The 14,061-nt window shown below is 37.2% G+C and overlaps 1 protein-coding gene across 2 annotated transcripts in view; it reads left to right on the plus strand.

Annotated features, from left to right (window-relative positions):
* The window catches only part of LOC140617523 (pregnancy zone protein-like), a 50,347-nt gene that overhangs the window by 16,118 nt on the left and 20,168 nt on the right, over window positions 1-14,061 (plus strand). The window contains exons 13-17 of one of the 2 annotated variants that reach the window (XM_072799095.1): window positions 1,275-1,338; window positions 5,275-5,417; window positions 8,232-8,381; window positions 10,944-11,108; window positions 13,265-13,388. In XM_072799095.1, coding sequence (XP_072655196.1) covers window positions 1,275-1,338; window positions 5,275-5,417; window positions 8,232-8,381; window positions 10,944-11,108; window positions 13,265-13,388 — 646 coding nt within the window. The remainder of the gene's footprint in view (window positions 1-1,274; window positions 1,339-5,274; window positions 5,418-8,231; window positions 8,382-10,943; window positions 11,109-13,264; window positions 13,389-14,061) is intronic. The other variant, XM_072799096.1, reaches the window with a different exon arrangement.

Here is a 14,061-nt window from a genome sequence, read left to right on the forward strand (position 1 = left end):
AAATAAAAATTATAAACATTTGGGGACTTAGGTGGCTCAGTTGGCAGTTAGACATCCAAGTCTTGATTGATCTCAGCTCAGGTCATGATCTCAAGGTTGTGAGTTCAAGCCCCATGTTGGGCTCTGGGTTGGGTATGGAGTGACTTAAAAATATATATATTATAAACAATCTTCTAAAAATGTTCAAATTTGACATTAATTGGAGAAGTGAAAATAAAACAGTAAAGCAGTAACATTTTACACCTATAAAGCTTCTGAATAGTTTACAAAGTTCTTAATAGTGCATTTGAAGGAAAAAAGGACATTGACAGGCATATTATAAATTGGTATCATACTTTTGAGGTCAATAAACTTACTTGTGCCCTGAGATTAAAAATATGATCCAAAACTGGTAGTTACTCAAGTAAGTCATTTTAAGAAAAATTAATGTGTAGGAAATTCTAGGTAGGATTAGCTATAAATAATATTTTTAAAAATCTATGAAAAAAATCTATGAAAAAGCAAAAAGAAATTGACAATAAGAGTCTTAGTTTTATTGCTTCCTAGTTATGTGACTTTGAGCAATTTATATAATCTCATTTGTAAGACAAATATCAGTCATCTTTCTTAAATACTAGGGATAGGATTTATACCTACTTCATGCGAATATTGTGCACATTAAATAAAATCTTAAAACCAAAATATTTAGTTCAACGTCTGGCACACACAGAGTGTCAATACATTTAGGTTTTTAACAATAGAGAAAACTTACATGTACTTTATATCCTCCTGTACTGCATATTGCTTTGTGTATGTTTAAAATATTTATTGAAAGAATATGTAAATTTGAAGTATTAATATTCAAGAAAAGTAGCAAATATTAAGTAAAACACTAAAACGTTGCAAAATATATATTTGTTACTTAAAGTGTGTAACTATACATACAGGAAAATGCTGAAAAATATTCAAAACTTCTGGGTTGAGGGATCTCTGGGTGGCTGAGAGGTTTGGCGCCTGCCTTCTGCCTGGGGCGTGATCCTGGAGACCCAGAATCGAGTCTCGCATCGGCTCCCTGCATGGGGCCTGCTTCTCCCTCTGCCTGTGTCTCTGCCTCTCTCTCCTCTCTCTCTCTCTCTCTCTGTGTGTGTGTGTGTGTGTCTTTCATTAATAAATAAATAAAATATTAAAAAAAACTTCTGGATTGGAGTAGTGAGATTATTTATATATTTTAAATATGTTTATGTAAGTTTACTATGTGCACTTTAAGATGATAATGGATATATTTCCCTCTTCAGATCAAAGCAAGAGGAATGATCTCCCGATCAGGAATCCATGTGCTGTCCATTGAACAAGGAGACTGTAAGTACTTCCAGGATTTCCTTGTTTTTCTCTCATATACTCAGATCCTAAACATTTTAGCAAGATGGAGTTACTTTTATATCTTCCATTTTACATGTACATTTTACAGAGGCGATGGTCACCAACCTTCTTCCATCAACCAGAGATGAGGAAGCTAATATAAAAACATGGCATACTAGGTTCATTTTTTAAAAGATTTTATTTATTTATTTATTTGACAGAAAGGGAGTGAGAGAGCACAAGCAGGGGGAGGAGCAAAGGGAGTGGGAGAAGCAGGCTCCCCACTGAGCAGGGAGCCCAACTCAGGGCTTTATCCCAGGCCCCTAGGACCATGACGTAAACCAAAGGCTGATGCTTAACTGACTAAGCCACCCAGGCACCCCCATTTTAGTCCATTTAGTATCTTTTCTTCATTTTATAGCATTTCTATATTTTAAATTTTATTCCTCAAGTAAAATATATTCATTTTATAATTAAATGTCTTAAGATGCATAAAATAATTTAAAAGCACAGAAAATCACTAAAGAAAAATCTTACTGTGTAGGTCTTTGTATTCGTTTCCTATTGCTGCTGTAATAGATTGCCACCCTCTTTCTGCCTTAAAACCATGCAAATTTATCAGCCTACAGTTTTGTAGGTCAGATGTCACACTGGACTAAATATCAGGGTGTCCAAAGACTGCAGGCTTTCTGGAGCTCTCAGGAATTAATTATCCGTTTCCTTTCCTAAAGACCTCCTACATCCTTCAGTTTCTATCTTCAACACCAGAAATACATCATCTTCAAATCTCTCTCTTTCATTTCTGCCCCCTCTTTAAAGATTACTGTGATTACATTGGGCTCACTTGGATAATGCAGGATAATCTTCTCATCTCAAAGTCCTTGACTTAATCACATTTGCAAAGTCCCTTTTGCTATATAACATAACAAAGGTTTTGAGATCTATCTTTGGGAGACATTATTCTGCATACCACAAACTGCCTCCTGGCCCCAAAGATTCACATCCATCCCATATGCAAAATGCATTCACCGCATCCCAACAACCCTAAAAGCCTCAATCCTTTATAGCATTAACTCAAGTCCAAAATCTCATGTAAGTCTCATCAGCTTGAAAGGCCCAAATATCATCATCTCAATTATCTAAATTAGATACTGATGGGGCCTTGGGTGTAATCCTTTCTAGGATGACAGAGTCATCAGTCAGAAGAAATTTTGAAAGCAGTTGGACAAACAGCATTAGGTTTCAAGATACTGCTTTGTCTACATCTTACAATTATTTGCATGTGATATTTTCATTTATGTTCAGTACAAAACATTTTCAAATTTCCCTTTTAATATCTTCTTTGGACTATGGGTGATTCATAAAATAAATGTTATTTAACTTCCAAATACCAAGATATTTTTCAGAGATTTTTCTTATTTATTTCTAATTTAATGCTGCTGTGATTATTTCTTTAAAATTTAGTAAGACATGGGACTCCTGGCTGGATGGCTCTGTCGGTTAGGTGTCCAATTCTTCATTTCAGCTCAGATCATGATCTCAGGATGGTGAGATTAAGCCCCAAATCGGCTCTGCACCCAGCATGAAGTAGGTTTTAGATTCTCTCCCCACAAACCTCATCTCCCTGCTCCTGCATGCTCTATAGATAAATACATACATACATACATACAACCTTTTTTAAAGAATTTTTTTAAAAATTTAGTGAGACATATTTTATGGCCCCACATATGATCTATCTTGGTAAATGTAAGAATTTCTATTCTTCTGCTTTAAGTGGAGTGTTTTCTAAATGTCATTTAAGTCAAGTGATTCACAGCATTTCTATATCTTAGATAATACTTTCCTTCTGGATTTTCTTGAATCATTAACATCTCTTAATGAAAGAATAAATAACTTTTTTAAAAAAGGATCGGTTACAAAAAGATGAATACATTTGGTCTATTTATTTATTGCATGTCCCCAGTCTAAATCTCATAATTAGCTTCCCTTTTTTCTATTCATTTGAATGAATATAGGCTATCATTTAGCTAAGGCAAAATAAAATTTTTTTTATTAAAAGAGCATATTTAGGGAGATCAAAAAGCTCACCTACCCAAAGTAAGTCAGAATATCTAGGAAAAAATGAAGAATACATATTACAAAAATTAAAATGTATTTGTCCCTTATCTTCGAAACCCCATTTTTTCTCTTAGTCCTTGGCATGCTTGTGGGTACATAATAAATATTTTAAACTAATTCATCAGTGAAGGATATCTCTTTGTTTACAATTTGTGATAGCTAAACTTTATTTGAAGTTTATATATTTGAACTATACTTGAAGAGAACTAAATTTGAAGATAATATATCTTTCTTCATATATCTCTATAATAAGGCTTTTGGATAAAAACATTAATAAAATATGGTCCATGCCTTCAAGATGCCCTCAGGATATTATGTTTTTTATGTGCCCATTATATGGTTTTAGTATTATCATTTCAAATTATTTTATGAAGTATAGTTAATATAATGGGATATTAATTTCAGGTGTACAATATATTGATTTGACAATTCTATACGTTACTCAGTGTCCACCACGATAAGTATAGTCATCATCCGTCACCATACAATGTTATTACAATATTATTGACTACATTCCCTATGCTGTACTACTCAGCCACAAAAAAAATGGGTGAGATCTTGCCATTTGCAACAACATGGATGGCCTCTAGAGGGTAATATGCCAAGTGACATAAGTGAGAAGTTTCAAGTTTATTTCAACCCTCCTGTTTCTATGTATTTTCACCACAACCTGTCTTCAAATTTTCTATAGATATAGGATGGCTATAATTTTTAAATAATTTCATGCTACAAGGAACTTAGAACATTTATGAGAAAATTAAGTGGGCATAACTATAAGCACTGTGTATGCACATAAAAAGGAACCACTAAGATAAATGCAGGAAATTCTCTGATAAAAATCAGAAACATGGCATGTTTTGTATATGATTATTTGTACCTATATCTCTGCAGTATTGAAATGAAGGTAGAGATTGTGTTGCGTTCTTTGAATTATCCTTATGCATATGACAGGAATTGTGTTGATTTGGATCATAAATAGAGATAATTAAAGACGTCTAGAGATTCTTCTCTCTTGACTTTTTTCTTGAGAAATATTTTTTAGGGGCACCTGGCAGGCTCAGTGGGTTAAGCGTCTAACTCTTGGGTTCAACTCAGGTCACGATCTCAGGTTTCTGGGATCGAGCCAAGTTGGGTTCTGCACTCAGCGAGGAGTCTGCTTTCCCCCTGCTTGTTCTTTCTCTCAAGTAAATCTTTAAAAACAGAAACAGAAACAAACATACAAAATAAACCCTCCTTTTTAATTTTTTTAGGGGGGGAAGGGGGGGCAGGAGTACCGGGCGCCCTGCTCCCGCCCCTGCGGCCCGTCCCGCGGGCTCCTTGGGGCCCCCCCAACCTCTTTTTTTATTTTTTTAAAGATTTATTTTTATTTATTTATGATAGACATAGAGAGAGAGAGAGAGAGATGCAGAGACACAGGCAGAGGGAGAGGCAGGCTCCATGCACCGGGAGCCCGACGCGGGACTCGATCCCGGGTCTCCAGGATCGGGCCCTGGGCCAAAGGCAGGCGCGAAACAGCTGAGCCACCCAGGGATCCCCCCCAACGTCCTTTTTTAAATTGTAAAACAGAAATGTGTATGAAATGGATTTTTTCTACTTAAGCAAAGGAAATAATTTATCCTACATCTTTGAGGAAAACTATTGTTGGTTTGGCATGTAGGTGTTGGACACTACTACATGCGCAATGGTATAAATGCAAATCCTCTCTTTAGTGTGCTCCAGATTGTGAATAAGTGAAATAATTGGAGAGCCTCTTCCTTATAAAATTGAGAACTCTTCCTTCTTCCTAATCAGTTATCTTGAACTTTCTTTATTCTCCAGTGAAAGGGGAATTTTCCTTCTCCTTTCGAGTGGAATCAGACATTGCTCCTGCAGCCCAGCTGCTCATTTATGCTATTTTGCCCAATGGAGAAATTGTTGCCGATACTGAGAAACTCGAGATTGAAAACTGTTTTGCCAATAAGGTGGGTCTTTTGTGTAAGCAGTTCTTTTATTCATCTCCCCTTCTGAAGTATGGAAAAGAAGGAAATTGTATACATTTTTTAAACTACCATAGAGTGCTCCTAAAACTACCCTCTGTAAGACCTCCAAAGGCAGAGAATGATGCCATACCCTGCCTGAGAGGGTTAGTGGAGAAGTCTAGAACAGGTGGCCGTAAGTCCAATGTTTTCAAAGTTTCTTGTTTTATCTTAAAATTCATATGGAATTCAAAATATGCTCTGCTATAAAGCTTTCATAGTGTTAATTTTGAAATATTTGTTCCCCATATGTTTCATTAAAAATGATGCTTCACAAGGACCTGACAGTTTTATCCCATCATCCCCCCTGACATATCTCCATAAACTATTTGATACCAGCAACTCACTGTGAGTTAAATTCTGATAATACAGAACAGAGGTATATGTGTGTGTGCCCCATTTTGAGAAACATAACCTGAGCACTCTAATGACTATAGCAGAAAAACCAAACTTGCAAATGGAATCTTATATTTCCAAAGAATACATAGCTGTAATAAGAAGCCTACTGAAACATAAAGCTTTATCTCAAGGGAGTTTTGTGCTATAGTCATAACATTACAATCAGATAGCATTCACCAGCTTCACATATCTTTTTTAAAATATACTTATAGAGCATGAGTTTTATGGAGATTTAAACTATGCATTACAGCAAATGAGCATTTCTGCAATGAAAACTATATTAGATTATCCCTCTTTAAATATATAAGGTCTCAAATACCCACCATTTGCTTCAACGTGGATGGAACTGGAGGGTATTATGCTGAGTGAAGTAAGTCAGTCGGAGAAGGACAAACATTATATGTTCTCATTCATTTGGGGAATATAAATAATAGTGAAAGGGAATATAAGGGAAGGGAGAAGAAATGTGTGCGAAATATCAGAAAGGGAGACAGAACGTAAAGACTGCTAACTCTGGGAAACGAACTAGGGGTGGTAGAAGGGGAGAAGGGCGGGGGGTGGGAGTGAATGGGTGACGGGCACTGGGGGTTATTCTGTATGTTAGTAAATTGAACACCAACAAAAAATAAATTAAAAAATATATATAAATAAATAAATATATAAGGTCTAAATAAATAAATAATGATCCAAGAAAAAAAACACAATGGATGCTAATTTAATTTAAACCTGGACAGGTATCCAAGAGCATAGTTTCTGTTCTGCTTGAATGTACCGTGTATGTACCGTGTGTTCCTTGTGAACCTAGAGGAGATTCCTGTCTCAAACTTCAATGCCCTTACTGCTAATCATGGGTAGTTAATTATTCGTTAAATTCTGGAATGGTCACGTTATGCTACAGCTTTTGTCACACTTTGTTCATTCCAGCAGTGGTTTCTCTCTGGTACAAAGCATGTGACACCTCCTGAGTAACATCAGAAAACTTTCACACAGAAGCATAAGTCCCTGGACATTATTCTCAATCTCTTCATGTTAAATATCTTGTAACTTAGTCATCAGAAGTAGAGATGCTGAGGCACCTGGGTGGCTCAGACTGTCCAGTGACTGATTCTTGCTTTTGGCTTAAGTCGGAATCTCAGGGTTGTGGGTGCATGCTCTCTCTCTCTAAAAAAAAAAGAAAGAAAGAAAGAAAAGAAAAGTAGAGAAAGCTATTAAAAAAGAAAAGTATTTAGAAGAAAGTTGACTATTTTTATTTACCACTAAAAGTTAGAAAAGAGAGTTATTAAAGTTATAAACTGAGGATATTACCTGATACTACTAAAGTATCTAAATTCTAAATGACTTATTTTAATATACTCAAATTTTTATATACTCAAATATACTCAAATTTATACTCAAATTTTTACTCAAAATTTACTCAAAATTTACTCAAAATAAAATAAAACTCAGATTCTACTCAAGAAATGTTTACATAAACATAGGGAACTAATAGACTCACTTATCAGTGAGTTTCTACTGGCCAAAACAGAATCAAATCTGAAAAAAATTATTGCACAATTTTCCATTATTTTGTAGTTCTTATTCTTTATTCACAGTTCTTTGAATTATCTCAGCCAGTTAACTCTCAGGATGCATGTTAGATGTTCAATTTTTTAAATGACCCAATAAATCCCGGATCCTGATAAACAATAAAGCACCCTTCTAGAATGTCAGATGACTAAGACTGCCCCCTGGAGGAGACTTCAGGTGGCTGGTCTCAGAGGCCGAGCATGATTTTTCAGGGCACCATGCAAACTACACACATTCACCACAAAAACCTGCACAGAGAGAAGTCAACTACAGCAAGGTATGTATCTTTGTTAGTGGATGTGTTCTCATTCCCACTCAGGATTCTATTTCAATGTGACCGAAACCAATTTACATTTCACCAGTTATTTTTTTTAAAAGATTGTATTTATTTATTCATTAGAGACCAAGAGAGAGAGAGAGAGAGAGAGAGAGGCAGAGACCAAGGCAGAGGGAGAAGCAGGCTCCATGCAGGGAACTCGATGTGGGACTTGATCCTGGGACTCCAGGATCACGCCCTGGGCCGGAGGCAGATGCTCAACCACTGAGCCATCCAGGCGTCCCAATTTCACCAGTTATTAAAGGAGCAGGAAACCTGAGTTAACTGGAACCACATTTCCAGTTCATTCCTGAGATCATTAACTGGTAGTCCCTCAGTGTACACATCTCTTAAGCCTGGTCTAAAACGGATGAAAAAAAGCCAAGTGAAGAAAGAGCTAGCCCTAGCCTGGGGTAGAAGAGAGTGTTGAGGTTGTAATACTTAGAAAATTTGCTGCCATAATTGTATTCTCTTTACAGGTAAATTTGAGCTTCTCCTCAAACCAGAGCCTGCCGGCCTCACACACCAACCTAGAGGTCAGGGCCTTTCCTAACTCCCTCTGTGCCCTCCGAGCAGTAGACCAGAGTGTTCTGCTGATGAAGCCTGAAACTGAGCTCTCCCCTCAGTCGGTGAGTCTTGCATGTCAGAGCATGCACACAGGAGAAGACCAGTTCAGGAAACTGGAGGTTATAGCTGAAAGGACATGTGTTCTTCTAAGTGTCAGGCATGGTGTAGTAGGTTATGTATGAAACGGAATATAATTCAGTTCCACAAAAGACGTTTTGCGCAAATGCTTTCCAAGTCTCACTTCTCTTCATTCTCTGTTATAATATATTCTCATTGAGGGAGCAACATGGCTCCCCACCGCATTCCCTGCCTAGCCCAGTACCTTATGTAGGTACAAAGATGCCAGTACATTGTCAATGAATGAATACATGAGTAATAATTCTTTCAGATGGGTATTATTACCTTAATTTTATGAATGAAGAAAACATAGCTAGGATAGATAAAACCACTACAAAAGGAGCAGGCCAAAAATATATTTTAAATGTGGAATTTGGAATCAGATTTCATATTCAATGCTACCTTTAATGTACCACGTTTCAAGGTAGTTTGTGAAATGCCTGATTTTTAAGCTTGCTCTAAAAATCTAGGCAGTTACTCACTGGTTTGAAATATGGACAAAAGAGAGTTTCCATTCAAACTACTAATGAAGCACTTTCAAAAAAGCCTTGTGGTTTACTTTCATTGTCCCCTAATAAAGGGACAATGTTCACTTTGTGACAAAGCGACAAATGTTCGCTATGTCTTGACCAGGGGCTGGATCCTGCTCTAGGAACAGGCATTCTATTAGTGAACAACCAGATGTGGTTTTTGACCATCTTAGACTTACAGTCTTATGAGGTATTAAAATAAACAAACAAGCAACAAGGGACACCTGGGTGGCTCAGTGGTTGGGCATCTGCCTTCGGCTCATATCGTGATCTCAGGGTCCTGGGATCGAGTACAGCATTGGCCTCCCTGCAGGGTACCATAGCATTTACTGTCTGTTCCAAATTTATCTGAAGAGTTTTATTTTTTTATTTTTTTATAATAAATTTATTTTTTATTGGTGTTCAATTTACCAACATACAGAATAACACCCAGTGCTCATCCCGTCAAGTGTCCCCCTCAGTGCCCATCACCTATTCACCCCCACCCCCTGCCCTCCTCCCCTTCTACCACCCCTAGTTCATTTCCCAGAGTTAGGAGTCTTTATGTTCTGTCTCCCTTTCTGATATTTCCCACACATTTCTTCTCCCTTCCCTTATATTCCCTTTCACTATTATTTATATTCCCCAAATGAATGAGAACATACAATGTTTGTCTTTCTCCGATTGACTTACTTCACTCAGCATAATACCCTCCAGTTCCATCCACGTGGAAGCAAATGGTGGGTATTTGTCATTTCTAATGGCTGAGTAATATCCCATTGTATACATAAACCACATCTTCTTTATCCATTCATCTTTCGATGGACACCGAGGCTCCTTCCACAGTTTGGCTATTATGGACATTGCTGCTAGAAACATCGGGGTGCAGGTGTCTCGGCGTTTCATTGCATCTGAATATTTGGGGTAAATCCCCAGCAGTGCAATTACTGGGTCATAGGGCAGATCTATTTTTAACTCTTTGAGGAACCTGAACCTGCTGAACCTGGAATCTGAAGAGTTTTAAACAGAAGAATGACAATTCAGATTTCTCTGTTAAGGAGATGCTGTTTGCTGCTGAGAGGATAAGAACTGAATTGAAAGAATGGAAAGGGTTAGTAGGTTATTGTCGTAGCATAGATAAGAGATGAGCGCAGCCAGATTAAACTGTCTGCACAGAGGCCAGTATTTGTTTAATGACCTGGATACCATATGACTAAGCAGGTGCCTGACACTAGGCTCTAGGCAAAGACTGAACTGCAAATGGTTTATTTCTAGGTTGCCTGTGCACCTAGTTTTTTCTCAAACTAGACATGATCCCAAAATAGTAGACTAAAACAAACAAAAAACTTCAGTAGAGTTGGAAACAGTTATATAAAGTGGGAAAAGGAATGAATTAAGAATTTACAATGATTATTTCTGAATGATAGGATTATGAGTGGCTTCTGTTCTTTCATCACACTTCTCTGTACTGTTCACATTTTTGGCTTCCTTTTATTTTTTTTTAAGATTTATTTATTTGAGAGACTGCACAGGCAAGTGGAGGAGGGGAACAGATGGAGAGGAAGAATAACAAGCAGATTCCCCACTGAGTGTGGAGCCCAAAAGGGGCTCAATCTCATGACCCTAAGATCATGACCTGAGATGAAATCAAGAATTGGACCCTTAACCAACTAAGCCACTCAGGAACCCCTCTGCTTCATTTTAAAGGAAGGCATTTGGGCTAGGACATAGGAGACTTGAGTTTTATTCTTAACCATGGGCTGTGAGACTTTGATCAATTAATTTGATTTCTCTACATATTAATTTCCTTTGCATAGGAAGATTAGGATCCATAACTCTTATTATTTCCCCATGATTATCTGTGTTGCTTTTTATAACATCAGCATGGGAGTATTAAACAAACACCATGATCTTCTAAATCCCAGGTTGAACATTATCACACTTAAAATAAAATTAAAAAAAAAAAACGAGTTTTCCCTCCTTCTCTCAATTTTGCAGGTCTATAATTTGCTACCAGTAAAGGGTATCTTTAGTGTTGGTTATGGAGATCTCAGAAGAGAAGATAGTGAGCAATGTATCCACGCAGAAGACTTTATTCACGAGGGGATCATTTACACGCCAAAGCAGATCCTGGATAATGATGACATTTACAGTATTTTTGAGGTAATTCATCTTCCTGATAATATAACCAAACTGAGTTTCAAGTCTTTACTAAAATGGAGAATAAGTGGGCTTCTGAGCTCTAGAATCTGGTCCTGTGCTCCCTAAAACAAAGCTAAGATTAATAGAAAAATACTGAAACATCAGAGGCATGGAGAACTTTGTACATATACTGATATTCTATCACGAATTTATCTGGCTCTTTAAAGAGCAAGGGGTGTACTTTTAGGGTTCACAACCTCAACCAAGTGGATCCCAAAGCTATTCACTACTGTCATATCCCCTCTCAGCCACTGTCAGAGATTCTAGTATGTGAGGATAACAAAACATTTCCCATATGTTGGAAAGGTGAATTCCTTATTGGCAGCCATCATATCAGTCTGATGCACAATAAATACATATTGAATGAATAAATGACTGAACATACAACTATGATACTTTCATCATCTTCAGCAAGTGCAGCAAAATTTCAGGAAAACTTGAAAGTAATCTTTCATGAAGAAAAGATTCACAAAACTTGGGTAGTAATGCTAGTATTACGGGTATGTTAGATAAAATATTTATCTTTGAGATTAACTAGGCAGTGTTGTGAAAGGAGAGTTTATCTAGTTTGTGAGATTAAACCTTATCACCACCAGAAGGACTGACAACTCTCTTTACACTTTGAGGAAAATATGTCATTCTTCTGCAGAGTAGCCGACAGCAATTTAAATCTGTCTCTTCTGGAGCCTCCAGAATCATAAATCAGTTGGTGGTAGGGAAAAGGAAGAGGACTTCTTAGGTTTCCTAGCTTATTGTTTAATCTTTAAACATGTATTTCTGACTTCTTTCTATCTCATGTCACTACCACCACTGATAGCTGTGCCTCAGTTCTCATAGTCTCTCACTACTCTGAAATAAGACAGCAAATAATATTTACCTGTGGCTAATATTGAAAAAAAAAAAAAAGGCAGCTGAGACCTGGTGGGTTGTAGGAACCAGGTGACTGCAGGCATCTGCATGTCTGTTTTGGATACAAAGATTCAAGATACTTAAAAGAAAGGGAGAAGGAATAAATTATGAAAGAGCTGAGTTGAGCACAGAGATTCAGGGAAAGGCATATTTCCCAACAAAACATAAAACATAAAGAAAAGCAAAGTTTACTAGGATTGTGAAGAAAAATCTCCACTATGCAACCCTATAATTTCAAATGAAAAGAAACAAAAAAAGTACTCTGTGCCGTAAGACCATGACTTACACACACAGACACACACCAGCACACCCACATTATATTTGTTTGAAGGGAGAAAAGAAAGGAAACATAAACATCCAAGTGTAAAATATTTAGTTTCTTTGATGCAAAAGATAATTAAAGGGGCATCAGCATATAGCACACAAAATTCAGAAATAGGAATCAGAAGACATGAGTTCGAATCCCAACTTCTCTTCACTAACTGGATGAACTGGACTTTCTGTGACTCTGTTTTCATATTTTAAAAATAGGTCTCTTCCCTATTGTGTGGCATTTTCATGAAGATCTTATGAACTCTGTACATAATAATAATGAAAGTATGATAGTGTTGGGAAGGAAATATTCTTCCTCAGGGTCTTCTAGCTGAACTAAGAATTAAATTTCCATGAGACAGATTAAGTGGAGAAAAAAACAATTTTATGTACTCACGCAAGCCCAATAATGAAATTGAGACCTAGAGAAATGCAGGCAGTTCTCACACTTTTTAGACAAAGATACATTTGTGAGAAATTGACAGGATAAGGAAAGCAGATGTTGGGAACTCTAGAATTCTAAGTGGAATTTGGGCTGAAAAAAAATGAATTTGGGCTGAGATCATAGATTAGAAAAAAAATAACAGGGTTCGTTTCTATAGCTTTCTTGGCTTTAAAGTTTCTATCTCTGCTGATAAGGAATTTTTTTTTCATGCTTACTACAGGGAGGGTACTTTTCACATGGGAGATGTGTTTCCTGCTCTGAAAGGACAGAGGAGGGACTTAGTGTCCTTGTACCAACTGTTTCTCAAGTAGCTTCAATTCCAAAAAATCAATATGCCATGTGGTTCATTTTGGGGCAGCCTGCTCTTGGCCCCTTACAGTACAAATGTAAGACAATATTCCACTCTTACGATTGGATTGCCAATATGCTTTAATCATTCATTTTCACCCAGTCCGCAGGATTATATATTTTTACCAACTCAAAAATCCACAAGCCGAATTTTTGTCAGCTGCCACAGCCATATCCGGGAGTGCCTATGGCCCATGCAGCAGTTAACGGTGAGATTTATTTGCCAGGTAGGATAATGGAAAAAAATGATGTTTTTCTGTGTATTGAATGTGATGACTCTGGAGTGATTTCTTAGTAAATTTTCCCCCAAATAACATCTCCACCCACCCCCCCAAAAAATAGGACCTTTAAAAAGATTATTGTTTCTTTTTTTACTGTCTCTGTCTGAAATCAAATTTGACTGCCTTTTTGACTTAGCCTTCAATAGTCGCTATTTCAAGTCCTTCTTATCCAAGGTGGTTTCAACACCTAAATTGGTCAGGATAAGAGAAACTGTACTACAGTAACAAAGAAACCCCGAATCTCAGTGGCTAAGCATATAACAGTTTATTTTTTGCTCACATAAAACTGCTTTTTGAGTCCAGTAGCTGTCCAGAGCAGCTTCTTGCCAAACAGTGAGTCAGGGATACCCATTCTGCTTTCATCTTGTGACTCCATCTCCAATGCAACAATTAAGATCATTACCATGGGAAAGGAGTTGGTTTGCACAGGACTTTTTTGGCCAGCTGTGCAAGTGGCATATATTACATCTGTCCTTACTGCAAAGGAGGCTGAGAAATGTGAAGGACACGAATTGTCTGTGTCACATTCTTTTATGAAAACCAAAGTGAGGGCAGCCCTGGTGGCGCAGCTGTTTAGTGCTGCCTGCAGCCTGGGGTGTGATCCTGGAGACCCGGGATC

Source organism: Canis lupus, chromosome 25, assembly GCF_048164855.1.
Source record: "Canis lupus baileyi chromosome 25, mCanLup2.hap1, whole genome shotgun sequence".
Lineage (NCBI taxonomy): Eukaryota > Metazoa > Chordata > Mammalia > Carnivora > Canidae > Canis > Canis lupus.